Genomic DNA, 15964 nt, shown 5'->3' with positions numbered 1-15964 from the left:
TTCCCTGACTACACAGCCAAGACCGCCCGGGCCCGAGCAGTATTTAATGAGGTTCGGCGTCAACTTCGTGGTATTGAGGGCGCTCGCTATGGAATACTTCACCCAGCTCGGCTTCGCATTACATATAACGGTGTTCAGGAGGACTTTATTTCAGCGGAGGAAGCAGGAGACTATGTTAAACTCTTGATATCGGGGTGAACTGCATCACCTATACAGCGGAGTCTTTTTCGCTCTTCTATTATTATTATTTTTTGCACTCGGCCTTCCAGCTCTACAGAATTCGGATTCTTATTGAAGATATTGTCGTTGCATTACTTCTCCTAGATTTTGTGGACTTACTCCTCTTAAAATTACTTCTGTATTAATGTGCTTCTCTGTTTTGATGCTCTGACCGGGTTAGAGTTTCTGTTTATTTAATTGTATTAGTGTTATCTCCTCGGCTTTACGTGCTACACTGTTATATTATTTGTTGCAAGTCTTTAAAAGGTAAAGACATTATATTTATTATTGTGTGCAGACTGTTTATCAGTCTTGGTAATTTTGTTGGTTAGTTCAGCTTACTCTCCGAGTTGTTTTCACATTGTGGACAACGTTCGGTTTTTGTAGGATACACTGCTGTCTCATTTGTTTATGGAGACTTTGGGTGTGGGAGTTTGGAGGACTGTGAGAGTAAGCAGAACATGCCAATGCTTTGAAGGATGTAATGTTATTTAATTGTGAATCTGTTTTTAGAGGATTTAAACCTAACATGGTGAACAAATTATATTATAGAATTCAGGCAATTTCACTGAGGTTATCTCATACAGTGTAGCAAGTAATAATCTGAAAAGACCTTTGTAATATCACAGTCTAAAACTGGATTTAAAGAGAAGCAAATTAGTAAATGAATCACATGTAAATGAATCATACGTAAATGAATCACATGAAAATGTATCACATGAATATGAATCTCATGAAAATTAATCACATGTAAATGAATCATACGTAAATGAATCACATGAAAATGTATCACTTGAATATGAATCTCATGAAAATGAATCACATGTAAATGAATCACATGTAAATGAATCACATGTAAATGAATAAATAAATTAAAGACAACTACATTCACTCCTCGCATATGAGGAAATACTTTTTTTTAATAAACATATTCGCTTGAATCTAGCTTTGTACTTTAATTTCAGCCTAAAAGTTAAGTAAGGAGTTCTACCTATACCAGAAAGACAAGGGACACTGTTTTGAGGACAACTCTGAGCAAAGAAGAAGATTTTTGCCCAGCTGTCTCTGAACAGACAGGGAGGTCCGATGGATTTAGTACTTTCTTGCATATCCTTTGCATTGCAGTGACTGCTTGTCAAAATCTGCAACCCACAGACATCACCAGGTGTTGAGTATCATCTACAGTGATGCTCTGCCAGGCTTGTACTGCAGCCATCTTCAGCTCCTGCTTGTTCCAGGGGCTAATCACCTTAATTTCTTTCACTATGTGAAATCCATACTCAATGGTATTTAGATCAGGTGACTGACATGGCAAGTCAAGAATTTTCCAATTTTTAGCATTGAAAAAGTCCTTTGTTGTCTTTGGTAGTATATTTGGGATCATGGTCTTGCTGAAGGACGAAGAAGCACCATCCAGTAAGTTTGGAGGCATTTTCCTGAATCTCAACTAGACACCTAGGACATTAATTCTGGACAGCTAGGACATTAATTAAATAAATAAATAAATAAATAAATAAATGAATAAATAAATAAATAAATAAATTCTGTTACTTCCATAAATACAGCCATATTTGTTGTAGGCTGGTCAATTTCAGCCTCATTAGGAAGAAAAGGCATTGTTCTGATTTCTCTTCACGATATGGAACGTGTTTAGTGACCAGGAGACTGACCATAGACTCCAAGATAAATCTGAATCTGGACAACCAGTCCATCTCTACATTGTTTATATAGAGGGCAGAGTGTTCTGTCCTGTTCATCATCCTTTAGTCTAGGATGAGGATATAAAAGACTTAAAGAAACTCTGAAGAAACATCCAACAGGAAAACGATCTCAGTCCATGAACTGACTCAGTTTCTCATGTTTTATTAGCATGAAACAGATACTCAGGAGAAAGAAGAAGTCATACAGCAGTGTAAAGATATCAACAACAAAAATAAGAACTTATATAATGTTTAAAGAGCACAGGATTACGCTTTTATAAAATTCAAAAAAATCCTATTAAACTCCACTCTAGGAGGCACATAGCTAGGTAAAAGTTATTTCCCTGAACCGCCCTGAAGAGGGCACTAAAACAACGGAGGAAAAAAATTCCCCAAAACGTCAGAAGAAGAAGACGGTGTGACGTCAATAACACGCGACACATCAAACTCACATGAAGAGAAAGTGCATTATTGATTCTCCCTGTCAGATTGCGCATTCATTTTGATATTTCAAATGCAGTTTAGAAACATGTTTTCATGTTAGCAACGTGTAGAACAGTGTGCTAAATTTATTTAATTTTTTTCTAACGACATGGCGACAGATGCAAAGAGACCAAAGGTAAACACACACTGGGTTTGTGTTAAAGTGGGCTGTAATGTTGAATCTAAATAATTTGTGTTCACAATTAAAATTATATGTTTAATGATCGGAAGCTCTGATATGATATGGGGTATGTAATAATGTAATAATGTGTGTGTGTGCGCGTGTGTGTTTTAGCGGGAGGATGGAAGCTCAGACTGCAGTGTGGACGAGTCTCTGAGCAACTTCTTACTGTGGTGTGATGAAGTGAATCTGAACCTCAGCAACAAGGCAAGCTGGACATGTTTTATGTGTGAATTAATGACCAAGATGTAATCTGTCAATGGAAATCAAGCACGTAGGGTTAGGTGATTATGATGCTTTAGAAAATAGGTGTAATATCAGATTACAGTTCCTGTATAAAGCATCAATGAATCATAGTGGATTATCAGAATTTACTAAATACATCCTGTATTAAAAGACATAAGGCAAAATCAACACACATATATGCCACGATCCTCCAGGATCCAAAAGCTGGTCAGATGAAATGTTAAAGGTTGGAGACCATCATAAATGCAGAAATTATGAGTGTATTTGTAGCAGAATTGAGATTTATTGACCAAGTACAGAAGGACTTTGATGCAGTTAATGAGCTCATACTAGACATTACAAGAAGATAACACAAACAAGGACCCTGAAAACCCTCGTAATATAATATAAAGCACGTGTGCTGTGAACGTTAGTACTAACTACAACTGTTATGTTGCTGCAGGTGTACCTCAGTAAAGAAGGCACAGCAGCAGATTATGGCATGCTTGCTAAAGAAGACATAGAGGAAGGCCACATCCTTTTCTCCATCCCCAGACATGCTGTTTTACATCCTGGCACTTCCAAAACTAAGAAGGTCCTTGAAGAAGGTAGAGCACTGGACTGACTCTAATCAGGTTCATCTTAAAAGTGATGTTCTACCTGAGTTCTTAAGTGGCTTCATTTTCAGGAAGGAGCTGTTTGGAGAGCCCATCTGGCTGGGTTCCACTCCTCCTGACGCTGATGTACGAGTACAGCTCAGTCGAGTCGCATTGGAAGCCCTATCTGAGCCTCTGGCCTGATTTCAGGAAGCTGGACCACCCCATGTTCTGGTAAAAGGGCTTTAAATCATTTGTAAGGAAATTAACTAAATGTTATATCACATGGTGTGTGATAATGGAGCGACTGCTTTCTTCTGAAGGGTACCAATAATTATGTATGTGTATTTATCCATTTACATATCTTCATGTGAATTTGTCCCTCTACTTAAACCTTCTTTTTTTTTTATCATCACCTCTACCGAGTCTAGTGAGACTATTTGTTGAGCTGAAGTCACATATCTGAGGTCAAATCTGTGAGCTTTTGTATGTGGAAGAGGGAAGATAGCACTTGTGAACATGCAAGAGTGTGTTATGCAGTCTGTGACGTTTGAAAAGATGCAATTTTCTGGCTTCATGTGGCTCTGAAGAAGCAAGAAAGCTCTCACCCGTTCAACAAAAAATCGGTGAAGAAACCTTAGATAAATCTGTGAATAAATTGGAGCCAAATTTGTGAGGTGGGGGGAACCTGTGAAGAAGCCAGTTTCTTCTCTATAAATTCTTTCTTTTCTATGAATCTGAGATAAATCTGTGGGGGGGGGGGAAACCTTTGAAAAATCTTGAGATAGATTCCTGAGACAAGTCTCTGAGACAAATCTGAGAGTGCGAAAAAAATCTACAAAAAATATGATCAATCTGTAAGGAAACCTTAGATAAATGTGATAATCTGAGATAACTGAAGAAATCTGAGAGAAATCTCTGGGGGGAAAATCTTGTTTCCTTCTGGTGGCATTAAAGCTAAGAATGAAAAATATCCCATTAAAAATGTGTGTTTGGACTGTCTTAGGTCCAAGGAGGAGAGGGAGAAGCTGTTGAAGGGAACAGGCGTCCCTGAGGCAGTGGACACGGACCTGTCCAACATCCAGCAGGAGTATAACAACACGGTTTTGCCCTTCATGCGCTCCCACCCGGAGCTGTGGGACCCCGAGCACCACACTCTGGAGCTCTATCAGAGTCTTGTAGCTTTCGTCATGGCCTACAGGTGAGTCGTAGACAAGGCGGCATATATTACATGACATGTTGTTGGATTGCAATGAACTGAATCCATTTTGAAACCCATATTGAATTGTTGCATGGTTTTCTCAAAACCTCCTCTGTTCATCTCAGCTTCCAGGAGCCAAATGAGGGTGAGGATGAAGATGAGGATGAAGATCCCAACCCCCCAATGATGGTGCCAATGGCAGACATGCTCAACCACGTGTCCAATCACAACGCTAATTTAGAGTACACACCAGTAAGCCTGACGTACACGTCATGTTAGAAACACGCTTCCATCGTTTTCTCTGCAGTCACCCAAAGAATCTGATTGAAGATCTGTTCAAACAGCAGGTTTACTGTATAATCCAGAGAGATGCAGTACCAGACATGTTTGGTTTGGTGATTTTTTTTTTGTATAATAATTCACCAGTGTGCAGGTTTAAGAAGGTGAACCATCAAACCATTCTGAGATCAGACTGTTAGGGTTTGTTTTTCTTGTTTCCCCAGAAAAATCACTGGCAGGAGCGATTTTGTGCCGACATGCAAAAACTGTAGCCATAGCATCAGTGTTACTCTTAGATTAGATTTATTATTCTCAATAATGTGGAGGTTAAAAAAAAATCCACTGTTTGTATTGCAAATATAATTGTTTGCAAATGCTTGGAGCATTTTTCCAGTAAAGACGTACAATTGATGCAGAATTAAAAAAAAAAAAATTCTTACTAGTATAACATCAAAAAAAAAGTTTAAGTCTTGGCCTTAATGCTTGTTGAGGTTTGGATGCCTTATGTCAGTCATTGTATAGACACTTCCCAACACCCCTTTACTCCAGCCTCATCTCAGTCTCAAATCAACAAGTGCCCAGCGCAGCCAGATAATTCTCCTGTTAGCCAAAAAAAAATTAATAATAATTACTCTGTGCTTCTAAAAAAAAAACACCAAGAAACACAGTAAAACCATCTTTTCCAAGATGGATTAACTTATTACAGGTGAAGGGAAAGAAGCAGGACGCAGAACTAGCGATGTCGCTCCTTGCCACATCTGTATAAAGCTTTGAAGTGAACAGCTTTACATTACGAATTGAGTAGATACATTTATTTTTAATCCTTATAAATCAGTTTAATTTTGTGTGTTTATAATGTTGTAACATTGTTCAAGCAGCTGAACGGCCCATCTCAGCTGGCAGTGCGAACATGCTGAGCTTCATGTACACGGGTGGGAATGTGGATGGGGTCAATGAGGAAAAAAATAAATCAATCATTTGAATCTGGTTCGACTTCACTTTATTTAACTGTTAGAGATGGTTTAACGATCTTACCTAATGCACCTTGAATTATTGCAGTTCTTTTGTAATTTCAGGCTATTCAAAGGATTTTTTTCAGCTGTAAATGTCTAAGATCTTTTGTTCTCCCTCTTTTCCTCACCTGTAGGAGTGCTTGAAGATGGTGGCAGTGCGGCCCATCGGGAAAGGTGAGGAGATCTTCAACACGTACGGTCAGATGGCCAACTGGCAGCTGCTACACATGTACGGCTTCACGGAGCCTTTTCCCACCAACACCAACGACACGGCTGACGTCCACATGACCACGGTGTACAAAGCAGCTGTGCAAGGTGCTAGTCCACTCAAACACAATGAGATTGTGATAAGAACATATTCAAGTTATAGCAACATCAGACATGTTGAGTTTGTTTTAAAAGGTATTGGTTTAAAATCCAAATGTGAGCAGAGAACTATGGGGGGAAACCAGACAAGCCACGAGGTGCAGACCTGCTGCTGCTAAACACGTCAAGCGAAATGAAACTCTTGCTCCAAAACGGTTGAGTTTCAATACCTGTATTGTACCCTGAAATCAGAGAGGCTACCAGCTGTGTGATTCCAAAGAAAAAGTGGGAGGAAAACAAGTGCACTTTAATGTAGTCCAATGCGTTCTTGTTTAAATTGATTAAAAATATGCAGTTGTTGGCAAATTGTTATGGTGTAAGAAGAATAAAACTCTTTGGGACATGCTGTTATAGGAAATTAATAGTAGTAACGGTAACTTGTTTTATCGCACCACCCTTTAATAGATTATTGTCCCAAAGTTGTTGTGACTCAGTGTTTGATTCCCAATTTCTTCCCTCAAAGCAACACAAAACGAGGCTGAGCAGTGCCTCCTGCTGGACAAGTGGAGAATGCTGTGTGACATGGATGTAGTCGGGGAGAAGGGCGTCTTTGTTTTTGGGAAGAATGGTTCACTGACTGACACAGAGCTCTACATGACTCTGAAGGTAACAGGACTAGTGTGATCACACACACACCTGCTACATAATAAGTAACGTAGACATAGTCTCATTTATTGGCTGTGCCACCTCAACACTCTGGCTCACTTTAACCCCTGACTTGGTTTTGTTGCATATTTTTGATATTTCTTTCCAGTTATGTCCCTGTAGGCTTCAATGAACACGCATAAGGCATACAGCTATGATGCAGGATTTGTATCCCGGAGGCTAAAGCTGTGAACAGGCACCATTAGAACAAACACTAGTGCAAAATCTACACACACAGGAGATTTTCATGTCCAGAAATTTAACGTCTCTGCCGTTTTCTGTGTTCAGGTGATCTGCATGAGTAAAGAGGAGTTCCAAGAATTCCAGGAGAATGAAGGCTGGGAGGAAGACGAGGGCGATGAGGAGGATTCCAGAGCTGCCCAGGCTCTGAGTTTTGAGGGAATAGTGATGCTGGCTCCAGAGTGGAAGCGATTGCTGCACACTGCTGCAGGCTTCACGCTCAGCCTGTACACAGAGGACGTAGAGTCAGATCTCACCGTGATGGAGGAACCAAAAGCTCTGGCTAAACTCAGCCACAGGGAGAGGAGAGCACTGCATGTCCGGCTCGGCCAGAAGAGCATCATAAAGAAGCTTCAGCGGCTCACTCAAACCAGTACAGCATAGTATAAACATACACTACAGTAAAGTCACCCAACCAAGAGAGAAAATCCTTCTGCAAGGTTTTTTCAGGGTATAAAGGAAAATTTTAATCTAAACAGAATGTCATTATTTTAAGGAAGCTACCAGTTGTGCAAACTGTACATCTGAATCAATTCAGTGTCTCAAACCCAGAGCTTAACACAGTACAAATGCCATCTTGAAGCAAAACCAGGTGGTTGTTTTTTTAATAAAAGCCAAAGTTTTATTTTATGATTAATGTAGCTTCAGTCTGATCATTCAAGATCTCATTACAACCTGAGACCAGAAACAGTGTGTGAAAATGCAGCACTGATGGCAGTGAACACTAGTGTGGCCTAGTTAAAGGTTCAGAATTCAAAGTAAAAATGTTTAAATTCTGTTGGATTTTTTTGTCTACAAGTGAGCCAACTTCATTCACATATCAAACTAATGCATCACCATAAGGGTGTCATTGCATCTCAGTTGGAGGGTTAAAAGCTGCCACTGTTAAACAGATCATATCACCATTTTACTCCACATGTAAAATGGAAGAGAAATGTGTGGGTCTTTGAGGATAAGGACACACTGAGGAAGTGATGGAAATCCACTCATAATGAATATTGGTGAATATGAATTACTCCAGCTCTGATTCTTGGGTTTTTCCTCAGCTGGATAAACACTCAATCCAGTGTTTGAATTAGATTTTTTTTTAAATTAAAAATTCAATATGATGCAGTTCATCCATTTAAGAGTTTGATCCTGAAAAACCAGAACAATAAACAAACACCAGTCTGCAGATCAAGTGTTTAATGCAGCCAACTACAGAATGCATACATACAGGAAATAAGTAGCAAGAACTAAAGGCAACTAGAAATAACTACAAAATACAACACACGGACCAATACATTTACAAAACATTCAAAATCCTTACAAAATGGGCTGTATTGGTCCTCCTTTGTGTTCTGCAATTTGGATCTTTGTACAAACTGTAAAGATTCAAATTACCGTCAAATTTCTGAATATTTCCACAATTTTACAAGTGCCAGGGAGAACCTCCTACCCGCTGTCTTAAACCGGTGCAAAAACCAGTGACTCCAAAAAGCGCCTCTGCACTCTAGGACAGCGCGGGTCCTGAGCCCGTCAGCTCTCCACACCGATAGAGCTCCCTTTAAAACAAAAAAAAATAAAATCTGGAAAAATTAAAGACAGCCTCTGTGAACACTCGAATTAGGCTTCCAAACCCAAAAAAGGCGAGAAGAAGAAAAGAAAAAAGAAAAAGAGCACAAGGGAGCATGGGGAAGGAAGGAAAATAAAATAAAATAAAAAAAGCATCTGGGTGCACCAGAAGTGAAAAACAAAACGTTAAAGCATGTGATCATGCTTGTTGTCAGAACTCAGCTTTGGCTAGCAAGAGGGAAAGGTGACGCAAAATCTGCTCGTCCCTTATCTAAATATTTACACTGAAGTTGGTTTATAGACTGTTTAACAGTCCCCCCCCCCTTTGCTAAGAACATCATCATTCCTAAATAGTTTAGCGTGGGCGAGCGGCAGTCCCTGTTAAATGTGAAGGTAGTCCACCAGTGCTGGCTGAGATGAGATGAGCGGATAGGAGCCGGGAGCCGGTGGAGGGCTAAAGGGAAGACTGGAGAGGCGTTTCTCTTGCTGGACTCAGGAAGGAACAGTTCCTGCAGCCTAAGTGGCACCCGTGCCCTCCATCACCTGCTGGGCCTGCTTCTGCCCCATGCAGCACTGAGCTACAGACTGGAACAGCCTGCACCACGAGACCCACAGTCATGTTAAAACACACCCCTCTCTCACACACACCCCCTAACACACCTTATATACCATAGCAAAGCTTCAGAGAAGAAACAAACCACTCACTTCTCGATCTCCGGCGCGCAGTGCACGAAGTCATGGCTCCAGAATTTAAAGGCAGGATTTTTGATCAGCTCGATGAAAGTGATTAGGAGTCCCCAGGGATGCGGCCTGTTCACTATCAATCTCTCCAGTAGTACCCTGTGTGCCATAAAATATGCCATGAGATGATTAAAAACCCTTTAAGTAAGGTTTTTCTGATGCTAGTATAAACCCAGACTGTGTGTACACTGAAGCGACAGAAGTAGTTTTCCCTACCGAGTGATCTGCTCCTGAATGGCCTCGGTGTTGGCTTCGGCAAACAGGTAGAGCATGGTGCAGCTGAAGTAGTGCGTGTGGCTGTTCGGGTAACGCAGCTGATTGGCTATCGCGTTGAGGAACAGGTAGCGGCCTGAACAAAGGACAGAAGCAGAGAGAAAAGGAAATGAGGTATAATGGACTAGCTAAAGGAATACAAAATGCAGCAGTCATTTGTTTTTCTTTTTTTAAAAAATATAATCAAATCATTCAGGCTGCACGGTTTAATTACGATCACAATTTTTGGCTGTAATGAATTAAAATGGTCTAAACTGATATGTTTTACTGATGTTATTTGTTACGCGTGTTAAATGTAATGAAAATAAGGATCTGCAGCCAAATTTCTAAATCTCAAAATGTATCAATGTATAATAACACAATACTGGATTCCAGGGCTGTGTGATAATATATGAACTGATCACCACCGCTACAACCGGCACATTAATGAACTTACTCTGCAGTAAAGTTCCACACGATCAGCGTTAGTTTGGCTAGGTAGTAAAGGCTACGAGCAGTTTTCGCCACACACACGGGTCTCACCCTCAGTGTCCAGGTCCACCGCAAGGTTCTGGAAGATGTCCATGTGTGCCGAGTGGGTGATTGTGCTCATGGAAGGCGTGCTGCCCTTGTTGTGGATGTGGGCTATGGCCTGCGTGCCTACATATAGCACTAGAGCGTTGATCAGCTGGATGTTGTAACGGTTTCCCGGCTCGTTGGACACCTGGTGCAAACGCAAAGGGCATTAACCCACACGGCATCATTTAAACAGCTAGGAGTATCTATGGGCGGTGTCATTTTGTCTCTGTGGTCTTCACTGAGACACCGTTAACATTTCTGTGGCATAACCAGGAATAAGACTTCAGGATGTGCCGTTATACCAAAGTGAAATTTTCAACTTCAGACGTGGTAACAATAATGAGTGTTTTTCCAGGTGTTTTATTCTTTACACGTCACCATATGATTATAGCTATATCTTTAAACAAACGCAATTAGTCAATTAAGTGACCTCATCAAAACATGATGCAAACATAAAGTCATAGGAATGAACCGGACTGGGATCCTCTCTACCTGCAGGTTGCTGCGCAGCTCGGAGAGGAAAGTGACGGGAGAGCGAGTCTTCAGGTACGAGTCCAGATCCTTCTTGAATTGGGAAGGCATCACACCGGTGAAGTTGGTGAGAATGCGTGGAGCGATGTTAATCTCGCTTAGCATGTCCACCTGGTTAAAGACCCGCAAAACGTTAGACAACAATACCTCACAAGAAACGATCAAACTGTAACATGCGTGTTTGTAAGAACCCTGTTCATCAATCTACAAAATCAAAAATCACATGTATAAGGCAGAACACCTGTAGTGCACGTACACTACCGGTAACAAGTTTGGAGACACTGGCCTGAAATGTTTCCCATGATCTTAAAAACCTTTTGATCTGAAGGTGTATGATTAAATGTTTAAAATCTGTGTTGGAGACAAAAATATAATTGTGCCAACAGTTTTCAAATGAAAGAAATGAATAACATTATTTACAATATATATTTTTAACTGAAGACTCGGAGCGAAATATCACAAAAAGCAGCCAATAAGTGTCCAGCATAGGTGTGAGCTCCTTTAATACTGTTTAAAAAGTAGCTCAGGGAAATTCCTCAAGAAATTGGTTGAGAAAATGCCAAGAACACATTTCTGGAAATTCTAGCCAAAAAGGTTGTCTCCTTTGAAGACGATAAAATACTAAATTATTTTAATTTATTTTGGATTCATCACAACATAATTCCCATAGTTCCATGTGTGTTACTCCACAGTTTTGATGACTATTACTCTAAAACGTTGGGGGAAAAATAAAAAAGAGTAAGTGTCTAAACTTTTGACTGCAGGGTACATGCAGGGTTTTACAGGGCGAGGAGCTGCTCCATGCCTGGTGCTTACGGTAAAGCCCTGCTGTATTTACATGCATTCCAGGCTTAGATTTTAATCACTTTGTTGTAGCCTTAGATTTTACATCTTACTTTAGACCCATGTACATTTTATTAATAACTACTTAGTCATACATTTTTATTTCACGTTAATAATCTCAAAACATTCCCCATTTTCTTTGACCGAAAAATTAATAAAATAAGCATGTCAGTACATCTTTCAAACAGGAAAATCGAGATGAAAGTAAACATTATCCATTAATCAGAGCATGCAGATGTTAAAATGCAGAGCTCCTACACAAATTGTGTAAAGGTTGGCAGGTCCGTCAGTCCGAGAGCATGCGAGCGAGGCCATTTTAAAACCAAAAACAGCAAACGAAACAACAACAAAAAAAAAAAACACACAACTTATCCCTTTCGCTCAGGTTCAGACTCTCTATAAGGAATAACGGGCACAAAATATCACACAGAGACGCCTCTTCGTAGTGAACGACATGGGCGTGCTACCTTGAGGTTGGGAGTGAAGGGGTCCGGAAGCCTCATGTTGCGGGGAAAGGCACTCAGGATCAGGTTTCTCAGCTGGATGCAGTTGGGTGGAATCACATCACAGAAGCCGTAGTGATAATCACACAGGAACTCTGGGAAGTCGTGCAGCAGGACCAGAAGAACCCGCAAGGTGCCCTAAAAGATTCACGACACGCAGAAATAAGGAAATCGGTCTACAAATACAGGGCTAGTGATTTCCATTTCAATTCTCTTGAGGACTGTTTCACGGATTAGGACGACGAAGCGATTAAAAGAGCTTTTATACCTTATAGAGGATTTGCATAGGTTTGTTAAGCTCAACATTCCTCAGGAAAGGGGCCAGGAACTTAAACAAGTCAATCAGCAGCTGGGCATACATGGGCCATCCCTGCAACCAGACAGACATGACAAATAAATTAGGAACAGCGGTGTAATATGGCACAAACAGCATGTTCTGCATATTCAGAAAATACTTACCTTCTGCTGTGGGGTGTGTGCCAGCATTCTGGCTATAAAGATTCGATGTGAGATGAGCTCCAGCCAGGCGTATACAAAGCCAGGTGCTTTAGTTGGCCTCAAGATGTGGAAGGTGTTGCTTTAATAAAACAAAATTAACAATTAACTAAAAATACCAAAATATAAAGGTCCGGTTTATACTTGCAAATATAGAACAGACAGCTGGAATATTAACAACAAGGAGTATGTGTCTTTTACGGCTACTTTTTTTTTGGGGTAGAACTATAGGATATGTCAGAATTTAACACGAGAAGAAACTTGTGACGAGGATGAAAATAGTTGAGATAAAACGATTACTTTGCTGCATTCCATTTTGCAACACTCTTTTCTTCTTTTTAAAAACTGTGCGCCATTTTTCTTTACAGTGCTTTCACCCCTCCCTAAAAGGCCAAACTCGCTCCCCACCAGGCTGCAGCATTTTTAGTTCAGCTCGAGCCAAGATGTCAGAAATAGAGCCTTTGGTCGTGAAGAAACATCAAACCGTTTGGAAACGGTTTGGTTTCGAGGAGTCTGATGTGGAACAAAAAGTAGTAACGTTTGGTATCGTTGGATTCTTGTAGCATGACGGCTGGTTTAAATATGCTCATTTCCTCTCTAGAGCTCACTAATAGTGAGAAACTAAATCTAAGGCTGATCTAAACCAGAAGACATAATTTCATTGGGTAAAGAAGTTTAAAGCTCATTTCAGGCTACGCGATTTGCCGAAATGCGTCATGTGACGTGCTCCGCCAGCTCTCTTTAATTTATTTAATTTTTGTTTTACATATTCTTGAATTATATTCAAGAAAATCCGCTTAATTTTTTTTTTTTTTTTTTTTTTTAAAGTTCAATAAAAATGCTCGTTTCCAAAGTCAATAAGTAATCGTGTTTAATAATCATGATTTCAATATTGACCAAAATAATCGTGATTATGATTTTTGCCATAATCGAGCAGCCCTACAAGATACACCGGTGAGCATATAAGCAACGCTACAAAGTTGGGCGCCAAGTACAACCTTGGCTGAAGGTTACACAAATTTCGGACGGATTTTGCATAGGGAGGATGCCATAATGCCGTAAAGCAATTGTGTGTGTGTAGTAACTAGTAGAACAATGCAATGTGGTCATTTTAAAAACAAACATTTCATTTTAATTGGCTTTGGCACTAGACTCAAACTTGTTACCAGAAGGCAGTGAGGGTCTGGAAGTTGATGGTCTCCAGTACATGCTCAGGGGCATTAAGCTCCAGCAGCAGCATGATGAAAATGCGGTGGTAGGGTAGCTGCTGGAAATCCGCCTGCCTCACGTCATGGTCCTGGATCAGCACACCCACTACAATGCCCAATACCTGCACACGCACACACATACACCAAAAGGCAAATCAGTCCAAAACCCTGAATCCTCAGCAAAACAAGATCCTTTGCCAACGCATCAATATCTGCCAATTCTAAATAGGATTAGAATCCACAGTTGCCAGAGGCGTGTCACGTTAGTCCATCTTTCATCCCGCACCTTGTTTAACAGGTTGATCTTGGTGACTGTGTTTGTGGCCTCTCCGGAATGCTTGACTAGCAGGGCGATGAGGCGGACGAAAGCGTCCAGGTTATGGTAGCATTTGGCGCGGATAATGGCAGCGCTGGCGGCCGGGTTGTGCTGCTGCTCGGCCTGAGCACGGTAGCTTATCTCTACGCACATCTCCGTGCACAGCCGGAAGAATCGGGTGATGAGGTCGTCAGTCTTCAGAATGCCTTGCTGATGCATCTGTGAACAGATGTGTGAAAGAAGGAGTGCATGAAAGAGAGAAACATACAACCGTGCCATTTAGACCATGTTGGCCTGCGATTTTAAAAACGATGGCAACTGGTGGTGAAATCAGACGATATTAGAATCTAATGTCGGTCAACAGCGCAACGACAAAACTTGTATGTCTAATATTATGCACAGCATGGCTACATTATACAGTTATGCATGTGTTCATAGTATGTTATAGATACTGTCAAAGAATATAGAGTTTAGCAATTTATTTATTTATTCATTTTTTAAAGTTGGTCTAACCTGACCCACGAAGGCAGAGAAGGCTTTGGTGCTGTCCCTGCCAGCAGCAGCCGAGTGGTACAGATTAACCCACTCTCTCAGCAGATACTCCGCTTTCTCACGCAGGCCTGGGGGATCGTCGTACTCAGATGCTTGTGAGATCCCAGAGTGCATCATGAAGTTGGGTCCTCCGTGGTGACGGTCGATCATGGCCTCGTAATTGGAGCGAACCACATCCATCAGCTGGGGCAGGCTTGAAAAAGACCATGTTAGAACTTCATCAGTTAACAACACAGGGTTGAATTCCAAAAGCAAAAGGCATGTGTCCACTTTCAAAATTGCGCCACCACATCACCAGACACGACACTGCTTCTTGTTGCTATATAGTACATAGCCAGTGTATTAGGGCAGACACTTATCAGTACAAATGAAGACATAAATCTACTTAATGAAGCATAGACTATCAATGATCAGTCCTCAAAATGGTCGCGATTATAAAGTGCGATGTCACACACACTACAAAAGATACAGCACAATACAGGAGACACTCATCAGTATGAATTAGATACAAAAGCATGTGTGCTAGCTAACCCTTCCGGTGCACTGGCTCTGGAGTGTGCACAGGTCCTCATCAGAGTCTCGATGGTGTGGAACAGGTCCGCTTCGGTAATGTGGCTCACGCTGCGTTCGTCCACCAGTAGCAACTTCACCAGCTGCATAGCGAACGCCACCGCCATGTAGTGCAAACCGTTCTCCATCGACTGGAAAAGAAACAAACAAACAAACAAAAAAAAAAGTATAAAAATCTTCAAAGTTTCATTCAAATCAAATCAATTGAGTCTAAAAGTCACACAGGACAAGGTTTCTAAAGAGAAAGACAGGGACATGCATACATGAGAACCTTACCTGTGCAAGGTGCAGGTCATATTGCTGCATGTTGACGAGGTGATTTCTGATCAAGAGCTCCACTGCCTCCACGTTGTACTTGTACTCATCACGGCACTCGATCAGGCACCTGTAGCATATTAAGCAGCACGTTCCAAATGAGACAATATGTAACTTTTTCAGAATTGAGAGGAGTTGATGCTAGTTGGTGCAATCCCCACCTCCTAATCAAGTTTTGGGGCCAGCCGGAGCTTATTAAACCATATCTGATTACACTACTGGTCAAAAGTATTTTATTTTAAACATGGTCTAGTTGTGTGTACAAATAAACAATCTAAATCTTAAGGGACTTAAAATTGAGATTTAAAATGGGAAGAAAAAAAAAAAAGAGAAAAAAAGCCAAAAAAAAAGCGGGGG

General features: G+C 40.8%; 2 protein-coding genes across 5 annotated transcripts in view; one reads left to right on the top strand and one right to left on the bottom strand.

Moving 5' to 3' along the window:
• Positions 1 to 2328: 2328 nt before the first annotated feature.
• setd6 (SET domain containing 6, protein lysine methyltransferase) lies at positions 2329 to 7785 on the top strand. The gene is made up of 9 exons (XM_053631452.1): positions 2329 to 2538; positions 2698 to 2790; positions 3272 to 3416; positions 3497 to 3638; positions 4411 to 4605; positions 4731 to 4857; positions 6032 to 6212; positions 6727 to 6869; positions 7197 to 7785. The coding sequence occupies exons 1-9, from the start codon at positions 2512 to 2514 to the stop codon at positions 7530 to 7532; spliced, it is 1389 nt and encodes a 462-aa protein (XP_053487427.1). The 5' UTR covers positions 2329 to 2511; the 3' UTR covers positions 7533 to 7785.
• A 533-nt stretch (positions 7786 to 8318) lies between these two features.
• cnot1 (CCR4-NOT transcription complex, subunit 1) overlaps positions 8319 to 15964 on the bottom strand; it is a 30990-nt gene continuing 23344 nt past the window's right edge. For all 4 annotated transcript variants that reach the window (XM_053631449.1, XM_053631450.1, XM_053631447.1 and 1 more), the window contains exons 37-49: positions 15569 to 15677; positions 15254 to 15423; positions 14684 to 14915; positions 14141 to 14389; positions 13813 to 13976; positions 12611 to 12728; positions 12420 to 12521; positions 12116 to 12289; positions 10767 to 10916; positions 10239 to 10419; positions 9660 to 9792; positions 9408 to 9542; positions 8319 to 9297 (exon numbers count right to left, since the gene is read on the bottom strand). In XM_053631449.1, the coding sequence (XP_053487424.1) occupies positions 9219 to 9297; positions 9408 to 9542; positions 9660 to 9792; positions 10239 to 10419; positions 10767 to 10916; positions 12116 to 12289; positions 12420 to 12521; positions 12611 to 12728; positions 13813 to 13976; positions 14141 to 14389; positions 14684 to 14915; positions 15254 to 15423; positions 15569 to 15677 (1996 nt within the window). In that variant the 3' untranslated portion in view covers positions 8319 to 9218. The remainder of the gene's footprint in view (positions 9298 to 9407; positions 9543 to 9659; positions 9793 to 10238; positions 10420 to 10766; positions 10917 to 12115; positions 12290 to 12419; positions 12522 to 12610; positions 12729 to 13812; positions 13977 to 14140; positions 14390 to 14683; positions 14916 to 15253; positions 15424 to 15568; positions 15678 to 15964) is intronic.

Source organism: Ictalurus furcatus, chromosome 8, assembly GCF_023375685.1.
Source record: "Ictalurus furcatus strain D&B chromosome 8, Billie_1.0, whole genome shotgun sequence".
NCBI lineage: Eukaryota > Metazoa > Chordata > Actinopteri > Siluriformes > Ictaluridae > Ictalurus > Ictalurus furcatus.
Note: the sequence above shows the minus strand (reverse complement) of the source record. Positions and strands in the feature narration are given on the sequence as shown.